At 43.8% G+C, this 21,214-nt stretch overlaps 1 protein-coding gene across 3 annotated transcripts in view; it reads left to right on the top strand.

Annotated features, from left to right (window-relative positions):
- Positions 1–21,214, top strand: part of LOC144772725 (phosphatidylinositol 3,4,5-trisphosphate 3-phosphatase TPTE2-like) — a 298,439-nt gene that overhangs the window by 155,269 nt on the left and 121,956 nt on the right. For all 3 annotated transcript variants that reach the window (XM_078657252.1, XM_078657251.1, XM_078657254.1), the window contains exons 6-8: positions 679–798; positions 2,539–2,638; positions 15,034–15,097. In XM_078657252.1, the coding sequence (XP_078513378.1) occupies positions 679–798; positions 2,539–2,638; positions 15,034–15,097 (284 nt within the window). The remainder of the gene's footprint in view (positions 1–678; positions 799–2,538; positions 2,639–15,033; positions 15,098–21,214) is intronic.

Raw genomic sequence — 21,214 nt, 5'->3', positions numbered from 1 at the left:
ACGCTCTAAGGAAGATAAGTATTTCATTATAAGAAAAAGATCCCGTGAAGAATTATGGGCATGCTCAATCTTCTGAGCGTAGTACTGGCTCTGTGTGAGCCTAATCTGCTTATGGTATTCCTTCAGGGTCTTGCAGTAGTTAGGTTTATCTGTTGCACAGTAATTCCTGCGCCAAAGACGTTGTAGACGTTTGCAAGACCGCCTCATAAGCAATAGTGCTTCACTAAACCCTTCCGCAGAAGGTTTGCTGCTGCTGACAATGTGTTTTTCTAACAATGCAAATAGTTTTTTCCTAACATTTTACACTCTTAACTGCATAATTAAATATTTGTCTCTTCTTTTCACTACAGACAATCATTTGACTTACAGTTTTCAATAAATATTTTCCGGTTTGGAAAAAAACCTATGTTTTTAAGCTGTCTGAAAATAAAGTTATAATGGGAAAAATAATTAACAGATAACATATAATATATTCTTATATTGCTGTCTTGGGATTCTGATGACACATATGAACTGCTCTCAAGCAATATAGGACCATATTACATTATATATGTGTATGAATAATTGTAAATGTTAGCTAATCATTGCTACTGGTTGTGGCAGACTCAGTTACTCTTAATATTTTTATATTTTGGAGACTCAGTATTTCCCTTTTCTTTGTGTTTGCTTGTATCACAGGTTCAAGGAATATTTTAGCTCTAAGTTAAATATTTTGGATGCAGGTATTGTTGGTGTCACGATGATAGTTACATTTGTCTATACATTCTCGGACTTCAGTGGAGCTACAAATATCCCGAGGTAAGGCTCAGATAGGGAGAGATTTGAAGTCAAAGCAGATATGAAAAATATCAAAATATGATCCCATGAAATTGTTATGGTGAAACACTTACAGGTCGAAATATATTATGCAGAAACATTTATTTTACACATTCTTTACTGACACTGCTAACATTAAAAAATATTTAAGAATGTATTGATAATCCATAATCTTGAGAGTCACTGCCTCAGTAATTAGTATAAGACATTAACTAATTTTATTTCACATTTAAGTTTGAAATAATGCTTTTTGCATTTGTTGTTTTTTTTATTTCGGCATGTGCATTGGCTCCTTCCAACTGTCTGAAGCTAGAGTAGAGTGCAGAGTACCCAGGGGTTAGCTTGTCACTTTTAATGTCTTTGTTGAGCCATTGTTCTTAGTCATATGGGTTGGAGATCTGCAGTTTTATTGCATGCAGATTTCTTTCCTGGGACCAAACCTCCCTTTATTGTGGTTTGATCATATTGATTGTGATGGAGGATGTTGCTCTGGACTGGGTAGGCCAATATGTTTTCCCTTTAAGCCGGTATCATTGAGTTGACTTTGTGTTGATACTTATTCAAACATTCCTACCCACTACAGTCATTTTGCAACTGTTCCTCACTCAGCCTCTGCAGTCTATCATTTTGACAATTATCATCCTATGCTTCAAACCTTGCTAACCAACTACACAAGTCTATCTTTAGGAAATAATCCGCTTGAATTTCACCTTAATACCATTAGAAAATGACTCACTTGCAACCCTTTTATCTCATCTTTGTCACCAGTGGTAAAGATGCTTACAAAATGCTGATGCAAAATCTGTACTGTATTGCATCACTGGCTATATGAAGCACAGCCTCTCTAGGTATAATTCCAATAGCCTCTTATTCAAGGAAATGCTCTTATGCTACAATACAGGATTGTAATGTAGGATACCATGGTAGGGAACATGGAGACAAGATACACGATGAAACAGAAGTTAGGAATGCAAGATATTAATATTGTTATGTTATGTTAACCTCCATTTATAGCGCGCATGGCTACTCTGAAGGGTCCTTCCGCGGAAGCCAAATGATGGAGACCCGGAGGAGCTGACCCAGCTGGAAAATTACTTGAATAATAACGTTTTTTAATGTTTTTTAAACAGCCTGAGGTCACCTATGTTTCGAAGTTCAAAGGCAAGGCATTCCAAGGTACAAAAGCGAGGCATTGGCCTGTAGAGCTTAAATGTCTGGGCGGCTCATAGAACGTGAAGCGTCTCCTAAAATACTGAGGCCCTGCCTTGTAGAGAGCACCGTGGGCAAGTGTAAGAGTCTTAAACAAAATACGTGGGTCAGCCGGTACAAGGTATTGATTATTAGTTGCCATTTTGTTATAGATGTGCTTCCTTCTTCATGGTTAATTTGTGTGTGGTTTCTGCATTTTCATGATAGCGTTCATTTGCACTGTGAAATTGTATCAGTATCGTACATCGAGTCTTCTTTCAGAGAAGTCCTTGAATTGCAAGTATTTTCAGTTCGACGGATAGAATACTCAGTCACAGACATGGTGAATACCTCTTCCGCTGTATTACAAGTGCGGCAGGGTGTAATACACTTGTAATATGGTGGATAGGATATTCACCACACTCAAATAAAGCCAGTTGTGAGAAGCCAATATTGACGGGAGCTTTCCAAGTGCAAGAGCTCGAACAACTTTTTGTTGTCAAAATAAAGCAATATGTTCTCTTTTTGTGGCAGAATGGTCAACTTCCTGCGAGCATTGAGAATTATAATCCTGATCAGGATATTTCGCCTTGCATCTCAGAAGAAGCAGCTTGAGAAAGTAACCAGGAGGATGGTAAGTCTATTAAGCATCAGGAAGGTCTGACAGCTTTTAGTCTACACGAAGGGGGAAAGTTACCTATTGTGGTAATCCATTCTAGCTGTTGGGTTGTATTGAACATCCAATGTATCCAGTGCACAAGTGTACACCACCATTCACCATGTGCACATGGGTACTCCCACATTCATACTATCCATTGGTGTACACCCCATTCGCTCCATTCTCTGGGATACACCCACATTCATACCGTGCATTGGTGTACACCCTAGTCGCCCTGTGCTCTCATGTACACTTCATTCATCCTGTGTCCATTTGTATGTCTTCATTCACCCTATGAACTAGTATGCACACTATATACTCTGTGGACTGGTGTACATCACCTTCATCCTGTGCCCTTGTGCACACCCCATTCACTCTCAGGCCAGTTATACACCCCATTCAGCCTGTGCCCTCATTTACACCCCATTCACCCTGCACAAAGGGATACGTCCTCGTTCAACCTCTGCACAGGTGTACACCCCATTCACCCTGTGATCAGAGGTCCTCTTATATTCATACTGTGCATTGGTGTACACTCAATTCACCCAATGCTCTAGTGCCCATCCCATTCATCATATGCCTTTGTGTACACCCCTTTACCCTGTAAACAAGAGTACACCCTCTTTCACACTCAACAAAGGTGTTAAATCCATTCACCCCATGCACAGCAGTATGCCTACATTCAAACTGTGCCCCAATGTACACCCTCCACACACGTGTCCACCCCATTCACCCTCTGCACAGTTGAACATCCCATTCAGCCCATGGACAGGGGTACACCAACATTCACATAGTGCACTGGTGTACACCCATTCACTCTGTGCCCTCGCGTACCTCCCATTAATCTGTGGTCTTGAGCATATCCCCATTCCCGCTGTGCACTGATATACACCTCATTCACCATCTTTGCGACCTATTGTTAAGTTTTTGTCTTTCACTGTATCTAATCTGCTAGCCGAGATTGATGAATCCCTTTTATTTTAAAAATCTTGTCCATAATTGTTTTTCATTTTAATTCCTTGGTTTATGTTCTTATCTTCGTCACTGCCAACATCTGAAGAGGATGTGTAATCTCTTTGTTCTGCTTTTAGTCTTGCAGCACTCCTGCCAAGTGTATCTAATTTGTAAACACAAGTATCTTGTTTGAATATTTGAGCTTTCAGGTCATCAGTCTCACTCTTCTAGGTGTGTATTTGTTTGGTAATGTGTTCAAGGGACATACACCTACCTGTGTTAATCTATAATTGTATCTCTAGCTTCAAGCCTCCTATGTCTGCTTGCAATGCGCTCATGAAAGTTCTTCTGTGGTCCACTTATCCATGAAGCCCTTGTGTTTGCTGCACAGATTTGGAATTTTCTGGTCCTTGTGATATCAAGCCATAAGATATAATCTTCTATTGTTTTCTCTTTACAGTCAGCCTTCTAATTGCTTGTTTTTTCTGATCAGGTCTTTCTGTTGGTTTCTTTGATTGTTGTGTTTCCTCAGTCAGTGCCATTATTTTATCAGAGTCTTCCTGGGAATATCTCAATGTGTTTAAGGGTTCCACTGTGATGTTTCTGTGTCTCCTTAAGACTTGGCGGGATGAGTATTGTTGTATTTGTTTCATTTCCAGTCAGTGCTCACAATGTTTTGTCACAGTCTTGTATTGCATGAATCCTTAAATACTTTGTTAGCATACATTGTGGATGGGTGTGATGTCCTAACACTTGACACCTTCAATAATGACACAAATCATCTGCAGCTCTGTTGAGATTGCACCTCACACTAGCTCTGGTTACAGGACTCAGTCTTTGACAAGTCAAAAGAACATAGTCCTTCTATTGACAAAGTAATCGTAAGTTTATTTTTAATGACTCTTTTTATTAGACCATTTATTGTGTTCGAGGCATATGGGCTGCAGATGGTACATTTATGAATAGATCGCCATCTGGTGTTGGGCTCGGATGATTGCACTTGTTTTTCTCTTGGAGAAGTCTTTGTCGTCACGAGATCGATGACTCCTCCTTTGGGTGTTAGTGCGCATGGGCATCCGCTCCATCCTTAGATTGTTTTTTTCCGCCATCGGGTTCGGATGAGGATCGAAGCGCTCCGGATCGACTTCGACAAAAAAAGTTATATTCAGCGCGTATTCCCTTTCCAATTCGACGGTATTGTTATCAAACGCGACTACACTTCCATTTCGACGCGTTTCGACGTCAACAACAAGATTTCTAACTGCTACGTCGACGAGACCAGGAGGCCCACCTCAACGTAGTCCAGCCCGGAGTCCATGGAAAGGACTCCATTCAAAAAATGTCCAACGTGTGGTGCTAAGTTTCCACACAAGGACCTACACGAGGTGTGCAACCTCTGCTTGTCCCCTGAACACGAATCCAGGGACTGTGAAGCCTGCGCGGCATTCTCCTCCAAGTCGATGATTAGAAACCGTCGAGCCCGAAGACACGAGGTATCGATTCGAGAATGCAGTCACAGGCAATCCCGGAGCTGTTCGAGGACCAGCACCCCGAAGAGGAGGAAGAAGAAGAGGACGAGGCGGGGTCACAAGCGGACGAGTCCGACGTCGAGGAAATCGACGTTCATCAAACCGTGAGTAACGACGTCCCTTTACCAAAGAACCGACCCCGCACGGTGTCGACCCCGCCTCCGAGCCCGGTCAGACAACCGAAAAAAGTTTCAGACGCCCCGCCTTCGGGCCCGGCAACGAAACCGAAACACTCGGTCTCCCACCATGGTGGATCCGAAAAGCGGCCCACTTCGACATCGACATCGACACCGAAGCTCCATACAAAGGAAAGCTCGAAGTCGAAACATTCCATGTTGAAACCGAAACATGCTTCGACGTCGAAGACCTCCTCGACACCGAAAATATCGGATTTGAATAAACTTTCGGTGCCGAAAACACAAATGGACAGTCAGAAGAAAAAGCACCTTTCGGAACCAAAAACTTCGGTACCGACACAGGAGCATCAAACAGATCCCAAACAAAAGACTTTGTTTATTGATCCACAAACTGGCAAGGTAGTGACAGAACTACCTAAAAAGAGGAAGAATGAACAGTTGGACGACAAAACTCCTCCTCCTAAGAAGAGAACAATGGGACGAATACAACTCCTCCCCTTTCTCCACAACCTAGAGACACACCCTCTTCTCCTCTTCCTCACACTATGCCAACTACTCCTTTTACACCACGCCCATCTACACATATAACAGATGTAGAAAGTGACACAGGAGAGGGAGAACATCCTAGGGATGATGAAGACACGGTCCCAGAGGATGCAGACCCATGGGAAGATTATAATGTAGGGTCAGATAATGATAACGACCCTGAACTGTATCCCTCAAAACCTTCACCACCTGATGATAATACAGGTTTTGCACAACTAATTAATAGGGCAGCAAAATACCACAAGGTAGAACTACATGCAGAACCTCAAATAGAGGATTTCCTGTTAGAAACACTACCTGCCTAAAATATAAGGCAGCTCCAAAAGACCCAATATTTATCAAGGGGCAAATTCCTCTGGACTCACTAGTTGTCACAAACGCTCGTAAGAGAGCAAACTCTTTAACTACAGGAGAAGCTCCGCCTCCTGACAAAGAGTCTAAGCTAATAGATGCCTCTGGCAAGAGAGTAGCATCCCAAGCGGCAAACAGCTGGCACATAGCTAATACGCAAGCGCTACTTGCACGGTATAACAGAGCTCATTATGATGAATTAGAAAAACTCATCATGCATCTCCCTAAAGAACATCAAAAGAAGGCAGATCAACTCATACAAGAGGGAAAGATAATAACTAATACTCCCATTAAGTGCGCCCTAGACGCAGCAGACACTGCAGCAAGATCCATAAACACAAGCATCATGCTAAGAAGACATGCATGGCTCAGAGTTTCAGGGTTCAAACAAGAGGTACAATCATCATTATTGAACCAACCTTTTGATGAGAAAACACTTTTCGGCTCAGGGACAGATGAGGCCTTAGAAAACATGAAAAAAATACGGAAACGGCTAAATCAATGGGAGCATTGCAACAGCCAACCCAAAGAGGTTCCTTTCGTAGGTCCACCTATAGAGGAGGATCCAAAAATCCAGGTACAAGCCAGCAACCAACCTCTTTTACACCGACATCACCCAGAGGTAATTCTAGAGGCAGTTACAGAGGTAACAACAACAAGGGAAGAGGTCGCGGAAACAACAACAACCGCAACTCTCCAACCCCAAAGCAGTGACTTCATACAGCTCCCCCCAGACCATATAACACCGGTCGGGGGACGCCTATCACAGTTCCTACCTGTCTTGGAAAACATCACATCAGACAGGTGGGTGAAACAAATTATCCAACATGGTTATTGCCTGGAACTCACAGCTACCCCACCAAACATCCCCCCCAAACAGCGTCCAATGAGCCAAGATCACCTAACACTGTTAAAACAAGAAGTACTATCCCTACTAGAAAAGCATGCCATAGAGAAGGTTCCACAACACCAACAAGGAACAGGAGTATACTCCCTATACTTCCTAATCCCAAAAAAAGACGGGTCTCTAAGGCCAATACTAGACCTCAGACCTCTCAATGCATACATAAATTCGGAACATTTCCACATGGTTACGCTCCAACAAGTACTTCCTTTACTGAAAAAAGGGGACTTTCTTTCTACACTGGATCTAAAAGACGCTTACTTTCATATCCCTATTTACAAAGCCCACAGGAAATACCTCAGGTTTGTGGTAGAAGGACAACATTATCAATTCAAAGTCCTTCCATTTGGGGTCACAACGGCACCAAGAGTGTTCACAAAATGCCTAGCAGTGGTTGCAGCTCACCTAAGAAGACAACAAATACATGTCTTCCCTTACTTGGACGACTGGCTAATAAAGGCCAAGTCACAAGAAGAATGTCTTCAGAACACACAAAAGACAATTCAGCTGCTGCACCAGCTAGGGTTTACGGTGAACTACACAAAGTCACACCTGCAACCAAGCAAAGTTCAACAATATCTAGGGGCTACTATAGACACAGAAAAAGCCAAAGTATACCCCAATCCAGTCAGGATCCAAACAATGCTTACAGTCATTCAAAAATTTCAACCACAACACTCACTAACAGCGCAAGTGTTATGTTAATGTTAAATGGTATTTGTTGAGCGCACTGTCACCGTGAGTTTCCTGGCGCTACAAAGGATCCTGAAGTTAAACAGAAAGAATTTTAGTGGCAGTGGGAAAAGAGCAGAGTGTTTAAGGATTTCCTAAAAGCAAAGAGGGAACGAGAGGTTTTGAGAGGGAGTGGAAGGGAGTTCCACAGCTTAGGGGCCAAGTGAGAGAAACTGCGACCACCGGATCTGGTGAGTTTGACACGGGGAACCAATGTTCATGCAGCTATTAGGGATGATGTCATCCTGCATACTGCTAATACCATATGCCAAACTACAAATGCGTCCGCTGCAAGAATGCTTAGCGACACAGTGGAATCGGGCTCAAGGACAGATTACAGATCTGGTGTTGGTAGACGACCGCACACACCGCTCTCTGAAGTGGTGGAACACAACAAACATTGCCAAGGGGCGGTCGTTCCTAGAACCAAATCCACAGGTGATAATAACAGCGGATGCATCGCTCACTGGATGGGGAGCGCATATGGAGAAATATACAGTACAGGGAAGATGGAATGTGCAGGAAAAAAGACTGCACATCAATCATCTAGAACTACTAGCAGTGTTTCTAGCATTGAAAGCCTTTCAAATGCACGTTATCAACAAAGCAGTCCTGATCAGAACAGACAACATGACAGCAATGTATTATATTCAAAAACAGGGGGGGACGCACTCTCTCCAACTATCCAGACTAGCGCAGGAAATCTGGAGATGGGCCATTCCTCAAAACATCTATCTATTAGCCGAACACCTACCAGGAGTTCAAAATCAGATAGCAGACATCTTAAGCAGACAGTCAGAACAAATACACGAATGGGAACTGCACCACCAAATACTGCAGCCCTTCTTCCAAAGATGGGGACAACCAGAGATAGATCTCTTTGCAACTCATCAGAACGCAAAATGCCAAAGCTTCGCATCCAGGTACCCACACCACCTGTCGCAGGGCAATGCGTTATGGATAAATTGGTCCAACAAATTTGCATACGCTTTTCCCCCTCTCCCACTAATCCCATTAGGGGTCCGAAAGCTGCAACAACACTCAATGACCATGATACTAGTAGCACCCATGTGGGCACGACAGCCGTGGTTCACCACGCTCCTGCAACTCTCACAGGTGCCACACCAAAAGCTAAGAATCTTACCCATGCACCTTACACAGAACCATGGAGAAATAATGCACCCAGATCCCAAACAACTGAACCTAGCGATCTGGCTCCTGAAATCCTAGAATTTGGATACTTAGATCTACCCCCAAACTGTATGGAGATCATTAAGCAGGCGAGACGTCCCACCACCAGAGCATGCTACGCAGCGAAGTGGTAAAGGTTTGCTGTATACTGTACCAGTAATAACATCAACCCTCTGGACGTATCAACAAAAGATATTATTTGCTATTTACTACACTTACAGCAATGTAATCTTGTGTACACATCTATCAGAGTACATCTAGCAGCTATAGCAGCGTACCTACAAAACAGGCAACACCTTTCCCTGTTTAGAGTGCCAGCAATCAAAGCCTTCATGGAAGGCCTTAAAAGAGTCATTCCACCAAGATTACCACCTTCCCCGGTCTGGAACCTCAACATAGTACTCACCAGACTAATGGGACCACCTTTCGAACCTATGCATAGGTGTGAAATACAATTCCTTACATGGAAGGTGGCCTTCCTTATAGCCATTACCTCCCTCAGGAGAGTAAGCGAATTACAGGCATTGACAATACAAGAACCATTCCTACAGTTACACCAGAATAAAGTGGTTCTTAGAACAAACCCAAAGTTCTTGCCTTAAGTAATTTCAACATTTCACATCAATCAACCAGTGGAACTACCAGTCTTTTTCCCAAAACCACAGACGGTAGCAGAAAGGGCCCTACATACATTAGATGTCAAAAGGGCAATATTGTACTACATAGAAAGGACACAAAATTTCAGGAAAACTAAACAACTATTTGTAGCGTTTTCCCCAATACATAAGGGCAATCCTATCTCTAAAGCGGGCATTGCCAGATGGATCGTAAGATGTATACAAATATGTTACATAAAAGCAAAGAGAACATTAGCTGTTCCTCCTAGAGCTCATTCTACACGTAAGCTAGGAGCATCTATGGCACTCTTAGGAAACATTCCCCTAGATGACATATGCAGAGCAGCAACTTGGTCTACACCACATACCTTCACAAAACACTACTGTGTTGATGTGCAGGCTACACAACAAGCCAGAGTGGGCCAAGCTGTATTAAAAACTTTATTTCAAACGGTTGCGACAGACACGGGTGACCACCGCTAGGGAGGTAACTGCTGTATAATCTATTCATAAATGTACCATATGCAGCCCATATGCCTCGAACGAAATATGCTACTTACCAGTATGCATCTGTTCTTGGCATAGAGGGCTGCAGAGTGGTACATTCCCTCCCTGCCTCCCTGGAAACCTGTGTCTGTCCCAACATTATCTTATTTAGATACACTTACATGGGCATCTCATTCTATATTCAATTACACTACTCCATCTAACCCTACTATGGCAAAACAATCTACGGATGGAGCCGATGCCCATGCGCACTAACACCCAAAGGAGGAGTCATCGATCTCGTGACGACAAAGACTTCTCCAAGAGAAAAACAAGTGCAATCATCCGAGCCCAACACCAGATGGCGATCTATTCATAAATGTACCACTCTGCAGCCCTCAATGCCAAGAACAGATGCCAACTGGTAAGTAGCATATTCCTTACAGTAGCTGAAAAGATTCTTTTGACAATCTGAAATGAAACTGCACCCATCTCCACCACCCTCAGAAAGTAGACCAGCGGACCTGTTCCCTGCCCCAAATCTCATTTCATAAGGAGTTTGAGGTCTCTTCACACTGTACCAACCAATGCCCATAACATCTTCGTTCCCTCTGTGCCACTGTGAAAGGTGGGGACGTTAATTAGACCAGGGCCTTGTAGCCCAGCCATTGGCCAAAAAATCTTTTCAAATTTCCTTGGGCAGGCGTAGGCATTGTAAACCGACTTCTCGGCCTGCATGAACCAGTCTAAGTTATTAACTCAGCGCTCAGTTGTGGGATTCTTCCCACTGCCCCACAGCTGTACAATGTCCATTCTGGCCACCATGAGGGCCATGTTACCCCACAGCAGTGCATATTTAAGTATTATCTGCTCCCCTTAGATTCCCAGCATTGCCAGAGTCGGGCCTAGTGAAATAAAATTCCCTATGACCTCCGTCAGCCAATCCCCCACCTGGTCCCATTAATGTAGAAGTACCTCGTAATCACAAGCATACACAGCTGCCCACACCCACCCAAGCACCTATCTGTATCTATCCACCCTATGCAGTGCAGTCTGGTTCTGGTGTTATAGGCCCTGTGCAGGAACTTTAACTGAACCAGGCTGAACGCCACCTCTCTTGGGTCCCTGCAGGCCTCTACCCAGTCCTCATCCTCCAGAGGGCAAAGATCTCTCTCCCACCTCTGCTCCAATGAGGAGAGTGAGGGGTGGCTATTTTTTAGGAGAATTCTGTAAATCTGGAACACCGTGTGCCTGTGAAGCAGGCTGCCAATACTCAGGGGTCTCATCTGGGTCCTCCTCCTCGGCCTGGCCCTGGGCTTAGGCGGTGCCTCAGGGACTCAATGCACCTGCTCATCCACAAAGTGGGTGTATAGGTCCTCTTGTTTTACCATGCAGTGCACTAGTCTTTCCACAAAGTGCTCCGCATCTGCACTCTCCATTGTTCAGGTACTCCTACCAGACAGATATTGTTGCGCCTAGAGCAGCCCCCGGTTTCTTCAGCACGTGTGTGGAGGCAGGTGGTCTTCTCCTTCTGCCTGTGCACTACAGCCTGTAAAGTGTGCATGGCCTCGGTATGGTCTGTTAAGGTGATCTCCGGAGCTCGTACCCTCTTGGAGATCTTCCCCATGTCTTTGTTGATCAATGACATGTCTACAGCTACTGTCTCGATCTTAGTCTCCAGCGCTATGCGGGTCTGTTGAATCTTGGGGAGTAGTTCCTTGCAGGAGGGGTCCTAGTCCTCCTCCTTTTTCCGGTTCCGGTTCCTGACTCATGTTCCTTTTGTCCGCAGTCCCTCTGCTACGGAAAATAAACGTATCTAGCTGGTTGGTCTGTGGAGGCTTTGCCTGCTTGTTGTGGACCATCTTGATGTTGCACTTGGCAGAGAGGGGGGAGATCCCTTAGAGACACTCTGCTGTTTTCTTCCCCATGCTCTGTGGTGGCACCTAAACCATTGTTTGTTTACATTATAGTCAGGAACGGTATGTCTAACAACAAATTCTTTACTGGGTGGGATTGCTCTACACTGTAGGCTACCACGTTCTAAACATTATTATCCAAGTCCGCACTATCCACTTGTGGTTGAATCCACAGAGCGTTGGTTGAGTAATTAAATAATTAAGTCAAGATGCAAATTCTGATGTGTTATGTTGAGAAATTATCTCCTCTGTGAGACTCGGTCTAACAGAAAACTCACCCGTTTAAACTCAGAGGAATGCTGATTAGGTGCCCCTGTTAACTAACTACAGGTGGATTACACAAGAACACACTGACAGTGTATCTTGGCATTAACAACAGCATTGTTCAATAGAAGTAGGGGGCATATTATCAAGGACCGGTGTTAAAATTATCGCCGTTTTATCGGCAGGAAACTGCCAATAAAACGGCGATAATGGACTTGATAATACGCCCTTGTTAATTCCCATAGAAGCCCATGTTAACATCAGAACATGGGCTTCTATGGGAATTCACAAGGGCGTATTATCAAGCCCATTATCGCCGTTTTATCGGCAGTTTCCTGCCGATAAAACGGTGATAATTTTAACACCGGTCCTTGATAATATGCCCCTAAGTTCTTTACGTTACTTGATTTCTCTAGGAGATGTGTTTGCAAGAACCGGATGGAAACTAAAATCATTAGGCTGCCATTGACCTATTTACATTTGCTTAACATTAGGGGTCATCCTTACTATGGGCAAACCTGAAGTCGGCCATTTAAACCATGTCACTCTTCTACGTGGGTAACAGTATAATGAAACCTATCGGTCTCCATGAGTATGATTAATTTTCATTAAGGAAAACATTACTTTGTGAAGAGAATAATTCAGATACTTGGACACGCAACAAGGCCTGCTGCCACAGCGAGTGCGAGGGTGAGTCTGGACACATCTTGAGAACATTAGTGTCACAGGAATGGCCGAATGGCCGAAATCGCCACTGGTTTGTGGATTTTGTGAAAATGTAGGGTATTTGTTGGTCTTGTTTCATTGACATTTTAAGTGGGTTGTAATTTAAGGCTGTAAGTGAAATATCAAAGTAGACAATATTTCATGGATGAAGGAGCACCTCACAGCCTTTTGATGAGATTCAATGAGTGGCAAACATATCAAGGGTTTGCGTCGTGTGTGCACTATGCAAATCCTAAAGTGTAATGTATCAAGTCACTTTGTGTGGCCCTAAGTGACTTGATAGATCAGGAGTAACACAAATCGCTGCGTTGCGTTACTCTGCCCCAGGGAGGATTCCATGGGCGTCGCATAGATTTTACCGCGTTCCCAGATTTACCATCATTAGTAGACGTGGGAATGCGATAAAATGCCACACATCCCAGGTGAGGTGTAAAAAGGAGAATTCTTAATTTCTTCCCATTACTTCCTCTTTCTATGTGTGCTCTGCAGCACACATAGAAAGAGCAATATGCCTCGGGGGATTGTTTTTGTGCAGGAAGGTGCCCACTCCTGCACAAAAACAATCCTTCATGCAATGTAGGCACCCTTGCCCGTGGTGCAAGGGTGCTTGCTTTGGCGCTAGGCAGCCCATTGTAGATCAGCGCTGGAGGAAAAGGCATAAATGCGATGTATTGTGTTAAATACAGCGCATTCCAGTCCTATCCCTGTAACGCAGCACAGCACAGCAAGGTCACTTGCTGCTCTGCGTTACTTTTTAATACATTGGCCACTTAATTTTAAATGGCATGCAGAATTTTGTTAAAGGGATTATGTGGAGCAGGGCACATAACGCTGTACAGGCCACAATATGATGGGCTTTGTGAAAAAATTACTTATGTTGTGATGGAGAAGTTGCAAGCGGCTGTCTGCTGGATTATGTTGAAGTGGCACTTTAACTGGTTTATAAGGGCGCGCTGCACCACCTGACACTGGGGACCTCCTTCTGAGTCACTTAGAGACAGTGCACAAGGGACCAAGCTGTTTCCTTGATGTTTGATGAGGTAGGAAGGGGAAACATCCTTTACAACGCAACTTTTACCACGCAGTGCCTTTACGACGCAACCATTACAACGCATGTCATTACAACGCATTGCGCTGGGGGGGGGGCGCTCTAGGATAGGGAATAGATTTAATTTACTATCCAACACCTTCCCTACTATCCACGGGGACTGGAGTTGGAATAGTAAATTAAACTATTCACTATCCAGCACCCCAAAGCGCTATGCGTTGTAACAGCATGCGTTGTAAAAACTGAGTCGTAAAAGCATGCGGGGTAAAAGCATGCGTTGTAATGTCATACATCCGGTAGGAATCTGTATGCAAGGAATGGGACATCGTCATGGAAAACATAAATAAAAAGCCTGGAAAACCATTAGAAAGGTTATTATCTGCTGACGCATGTGAATGTCATGTGGAGATTAGGCAGGGTGCTCCAACTAAGCAGTGATGAAAGGCTGTTTTGTGTTTTGCTTAACGCAAAAGAATTAAGGGATTAATTAAAAATGAACCTGTGTTTAGAAAGGGTCAATTCAGTAGCATGGGCTGTATTAGGAAGGTGAGCTTGCCAGCTGAAGTGCTTTCGCTTAAGCTGCAGATGTAGCTGCTGTCTTCATGCATCATTCTTGTTAACTTGCTTTTCATGGTGTGTCCCTGTGGTGTGCAGCGTCATACTCTGAGTCGTTGTAGCTAGTTCTGTCGCAGTGTTGCGTCTCTTTTTTAGGTGTGAGTTGTGTGGTGCTGTTTCATTTTGCCAACTGAACTCCTAGGCTGGGTATCATGTTTGCATGATCACCCAGGGGTGGTCTCAGTGATAATGTTGGTTTTTGCCAGTTCTGACAACAGTTTCACCCATCTCTTTCTACTTTCAATGAAACCAGCAACGACTTTACCCATCTCAGCGCCATATTCCAATGACATGACATTATTTAAATCGAGTTTTATTTTCAACCTTAACAGGATATGATTTTGTGTTCTTTCAGGTTTCAGAGAACAAAAGGCGTTATCAAAAGGATGGCTTTGACCTGGATCTCACGTACATCACAGGTTTGTAAAATATAATATATTCCCCTGGTATATCAGTGCCAATGCTTGCTGCAGTTAATCCAAATGGCATGAATTAAAGTGCATGTATTAAGAAAAACTTTCTCATGAGTGGTTGACATACGAGTTCAGATAAACGTTTACATCCACGCACAGGATACACACAAATCTCATTAAATAAACTTTTGCAAAATGTGTGTACCAAGAAGGCACATGATCTTCTGTACTATGACGAGAGTACCACTTTGATATTGGGGTACCAGCTGAATGAGTTCTTTTGCAATTGGTTGTGGATTGAAAGAGACTGACTCTCTTAATAACCTCCCACACAAAGCAGTATGTAGTCGTCCTTAGCATGAAAACTGTAGTGATACTTGTAAACTCCACATTGTTAGATAGTTGCTATGTGATGAACTGTGTGTGCTGGAATGTGCTACAACATGCTAGATATGACTGAAAAGTGAAATTTCTGTGAAGGTGTCGGTGATTATTTCTGATTGTTGAGTGCTAATTGTGTAATTAAATAGTGCTTGTGTTTGAAAGTTGAAAAACAAATTAAAGTAAATACGATTCCTGTCAAGATGACCCTCCCAAAACTGCCACCAAGGTAGTTCTATAAAGACTCATCTACTTAGGGAAGAGGGGTGGCTGAAAAAGGACTACATTCATAATTTGTAAACTTAGGGCCAGATGTATCAAGCATTTTTCTCCTCGCAAATGGGCGAATTCGCTGAATTGGCCCGTTTGTGATTGCAAAAAATGCTTTTGCGAGGCATCAAACCCAATTTTGCGATTCGGTACCCTGCTACCGAATCACAAAATGGGTTTGGGATGCGCTATTTGGAAGGGGCGTGTTTAGGGCGTCCCTTCCAAATAGCGAATCCTAACAGTATGCGTGAATGTTTTGTGACCTTGAATGCTGTCGCAAAACATTTGCATATTACCACCTACTTCAAGTAGGTGGTCAAACATTCTCAGATGGTCCCCAAGGGACCCCTTCTCCTTTGTGAATATTTGTAAAAGCATTTTTAAGAGCAGGCATTGGTCCCAAGGACCATTGCCTGCTCTTAAAAAATGAAAAGAAAACTTTTCATTTTTCTTTTTGTAAAGCATTTCCACCCACATGCATCATTGTTGGTATTTGCGATTCCTAAATTGCGAAAATTAAGGAATCGCAATTTAGAAATTGCAAATACCTATGCATCAACAATTCGCAAATATTTTAGCGATTTCTTAATTTTCCTTAATTGCGATGCACATTTTGCGAATCGCAATTAAGGAAAACCTTCCCATTGATTCCTATGGGCAAAAGGCCCATAGGAATCAATGGGAAGGCATTAACATTTTGCGATTTTCGTTTTGCGAATCGCAATTTGTTAATGCATTTCAAGGGTGCTGAGGGGGGATCCAAAGGACCCCCCCCCCTGCACCCTTGAAATGTTTTTTTAAGTGCAAGTTTCACACACATGTCCAAAGGACGTGTGTGTGTAACATGACACTTTCAAAAATGCTTTTTTGAGCATTTTTGAAAGATTTCGCAAATTAACACGAGGGTCAACCTTGTGTTAATTTGCTCCTCCAATTTGCGAATTCGCATTTTTAAAAACATTCATGCATTGCATTTAAGGAATCGCAAAAATGCGATTCCTTAAATGCAATCGCATTTTTAGAAATCGCGAAAAATTGCGATTTTTAAAAAATAGTTTAATGCATCCCAAAAAGTAATTTTGGAATCGCAAATGGCCGAATTTTGCGATTCGCACCGTTTGCGACTCCAAAATCGCTTGATGCATGTGGGTGTTCGTTTTCCTTTAAGGAAAACGGGCTGCTTTACTAAAAAAAATGATTGCTTTATTTAAAAGTAATCACAGGCATGGTGGTCTGCTGATCCCAGCGGGCCACCATCACAGTGATTTTTGCGATTCCTAGGGGGTCACAAATTGCGACCTACCTCATTAATATTCCTGAGGTAGGTCATTTGCGACCCCATAGGAATCGCAGAAAGTACACTTTCATGCATGCCGTTTTGCAATTCCCTAATTGTGAACCGCAAAGCTTCGCAATTAGGGGACTGCCAAAAATTTTTTGTATGCATCTGGCCCTTAGATCTGTACGACATTTCCAAACGGTATATAATGGGGTACTACCCATATAGGCTCCAATTAAGAGCTACATGTAGGTACCGACCGCCCGTTCTCATAGTCTGTATCACGAGATTGCTTCTCTATGTTCACCCCTACTGTGCTGCCATCCATACACGGCTGCTTCTCTGACAACCCTCCACCCTGTAAAGCAGGGTATGAATCGGGTGGTGGGTTCTTCTGCCAAATCCCTACATGATGTCTGCCTGGCAGCCCAGAGGCAGAAGTTCCACTACAAGACTGGCATCATTTTCACCTCAGCCCTGTCTATAAAGTGGTTTGGAGCAGGCTGGTGCTAGCATGGCTGGCGGTAGCAACTTCCTCCTCCCGCAATATTCTAATAAAAGGCCCTGAAGCAGATATAATCATCTTTCTAGGAATAAATGTGTGTGACAAATATGTCTGGGTGACCTTGAAAACTGAAGGATGTATCAATGGGATACATCCTAATTTAGGACGTTGCTCCCTCAAAGAGGTGTCTGACTGCTGCTCCCTCAAAGATTGGTCCCCTGTTTCCTGATACATTTGACAACTGCTCCAGTGCCTTTCGGATATTGGGGAGTAAAAAGACCCACTCTGGCATGGCTTGCCTCCTGTTTGTCTAATTGCCTCCACCTGATTAAACTGGGGACGCATCTCTTACCTGCCTAATCCCTTATGTGAGGGGGGCTTGAGGAGACCGTTCTGGCCCCAGACTCAAACAGAGCTCATCAGAACTCATGAACTTCTATTTCTATCTTTGCTGATGATGCTTAGCTTCTGGTACAGGCAGAAGACTCCTCAGAGAGAAGCGCCAACCAGTTCTCCTCATTAGAGGGTATGGTAAGACCTGAACAAGGCTCTGCTGTTACAGCTTAATCCCCCAAAAACATAAATAATATGTGTGGGACAACTAACCAGTCAGAAAACAAGTTAACCCTTACAGCATGCTGAGCCTTTTGATTCAAAAGGTCTCCCTAGTCAATAACATAAATAATGTCCTGGCATTGCTGAAAGAAACCCAGTCTATGTACCCTCAGTTTGGATTGTTTTTTTCTTTGTTGAATGAAGAGCTTGGCATGATACCAGCAGACATTGGGGCTACCGTCATTGGATCAATTGTAAACCCTAGACTGGACTATATTTACGTGCTCTATATTTGAAACGTGAAAATGACAGAAAGACACAAAAGTCCATCATGAAGGAAGTGACCCGATTAGGGTCACCCGGGTCACTCGCGACCACCTCTCAGCCTTCCAAACAAATGAAGTCGGTCAGACAGTAGAGAATACAAACCAAGTTATTTATTAATATAGCGCTCGAGCTGAGTCCAGTGTGACTAGCCTCCTAAGATGCTAACAAGGGGACTGACCCTCACTAACGTTACATCAGGTGTTATACATTTGCAATGCTTAGCAAGGCCCGTCCAAAACTGGAAATTTCCAGTTATAGCAGGTTAAAACAAAGGAGACATAGAAGACAGGCTATACTCCTGGGACTGGGTACGTGTTATCTCAGCCTCAAGGTTACTCTGCCCGTGCCCGCCACTGTAAGCATGAGAACAGGCCTATCTAACAAGGAAGGTATGCAAAGGCACATTCATGTATTAATTAAGACAACGAAGCTCAGCCTAGAAGAAATAAAAAAAAATATCGAAGCTGCTTTCTGCTGAGGCAGACGAATTGAGACAGAAGTTAGATTCGATCATCACACAAAATTGTGGCTAAATGCAAAATAGTGCAGCAAATGCTAACTTAAGCATAATGCTAATAGGAGGAGTCGACTGGGAGTATTTTTCTAGTCTAACAACCAACTGACCAACAGCCTGATGAAACAAGACTAAATCACAGAGGTATGTAAGGCTGCCAGTGCAGGCTAGAATAAAGTATAAATACCAAGTACTATTTTTAAGTTTATTTATTTATTTGTTTGTTTGTATAGTGCCTGAATCGACCCTGGAAGGGGTATCTTTGTGCTTTGGATGGGTGGCACAACATGAGGCTAAATTGCAACATCACAGACAGAAAAGAGTGGTTTTAAGCTGCTTTCTAATTTGTAGGTGGTTTGAACATTGTCTTAGATGCAGAGGAAGTTTGTTCCAGTATATGGGACCGAGATGGGAAAGAGCCTTCCCACCCAATCTGGCTTTCTTGACTCGAGGAACCACAAGAAGACACTTAGATCCCGAACGGAGGTACCTGGAAGGCAGATAAGGTGTAAATTTCTCAGAGAGAAGGGCGGGCCAAGGTTAAATAAAGCCTTGTGGATGGTACAGCAGACTTTGAACTTAACCTGTTCGCGTATATGAAGCCAGTGCAGCTGGCAGAGAAGAGGGCGGGAGGCAGTCCTGGGAGGGGAATTGAGGACCAATTGTGCAGCAGTGTACTGGACTACCTGCAGTCTGCTAAGCAAGGACTCATTAGCAGAAATCAGCAAGCCATTGCAGTAGTCCAGACAGCTTAATATAAGTGTCTGTGTCTTCCGGTTTGAGTCAGGAAGTAAAGGAAAGACCCAGCGTAGTAAGCCCATTATGTGAAAACAGGAACCGGCTGTGTGTTCAGCATGCTCCTTCAAAGTCAGAGCCTGATCCAGACGAATGCCTAAGTCTTTGACCAGGGATTTTGTATCGGGGGAACCCCAAGATCAGCCAGCCACCAATCCGGAGTCCATAGTAGGGGAGCCTCCCCAAAGAGCAAAATCTCCGTCTTCCCAACATTACATTGGAGGAAGTTACTCTTCAACCAGTTAGAGATAGCTCTCATACCAGAGGAGAAGGTCTCCTATACTGTTGGAGTAAATTTGTCAAATGGGAAAAGCAGCTGTGTGTCATCGGCGTAAGATATGGGAATGAACCCGCATGCCCTAAGGAGGTTGGCCAAGGGAGCTACATAGATATTAAACAAGGTGGGGCTCAAACAAGAGCCCTTGGGCACTCCCTTGGTTAATTCCATAGGCGCCGAACGATACGGGCCAAGGATGACAGTCTGAGAACGAGAAGATAGAAAACTCGTCATCCACTGCGGAGCCGATTCTCTAAGTCCAGCCGCCTTCAGTCTCCTGAGCAATATCTGGTGTGAAACCGTGTCGAACGCAGCTGGTAGGTCCAACAGCACCAGAATCATAGGTTGTCCCCTCTAGGGCCAACCTGATGTTATCCATGACTGCAAGCAGAGCTGATTTGTGCTGTATTTGGGCCTGAAGCCTGACTGAGAGGAGTCTAAGCAACCAGCCTGTTCGACATGGTTGGAGAGAAGTTTAATTATGTGCTTCTCCAAAAGCTTGCTCAGGAAGGGAAGGAGCGAAATGGGGTGGAGATTAGAGAGATCTTTTAGTGGAGCCTTGTTGATTTGCGGATAGGCATGACCTGTGCTTCTTTCCATTCTGACGGGACGTGACCCTCTCTCAGTGAGAGATTGAGAAGACCCTAAATGAGAGGAGACAGATGGCAGGCCAGAGGGGTAACTGCTTTGGCCGGAATGGTATCTAGGGGGGAACCTGATTTTACCATGCAAAGAAGGGTATCTACATTTGTCAGTGTCACAGGAGGAAAACTCTTTAGCAACCGGGAGGTTGCCTGTGCTGGCAGATCAGGTGACAAGGAGTCCGCAGGCTGGCTCCCTGATGGGACTATTTTCTGGTAAATAAGCTCTATTTTCTGTGAGACGTATTGGGCGATGTCGTTATAAGTTTAGACCAAGAATGACCTTTGTCTATTCAGAGAAGGCCAGCTCCTGCCAGAGAAGTAAAGAATATGATCATCAAACCAAAACCAAAATTAATTTGTGTATACACTATTGTCAACGACCACCACATATGCAAATATACATCTTCCAGACTGTGAGCCCTGCTGATGAAGACCCTAATCAGGTACCTATGATCTGCTTAAACCCTCTAGATCTTCAAGTGTGACTTTAGAAGTTATCTGTTCTCCTCTAATAGCCCACTCAGATGTTAGGCAGAACCGTGCCTAAAGACACTGAGGGACATGCACTGGCATAAC

This window comes from Lissotriton helveticus, chromosome 8 (genome assembly GCF_964261635.1).
Source record: "Lissotriton helveticus chromosome 8, aLisHel1.1, whole genome shotgun sequence".
Classification (NCBI taxonomy): Eukaryota; Metazoa; Chordata; class Amphibia; order Caudata; family Salamandridae; genus Lissotriton; species Lissotriton helveticus.
This window is presented reverse-complemented; position numbering and strand designations above follow the sequence as displayed.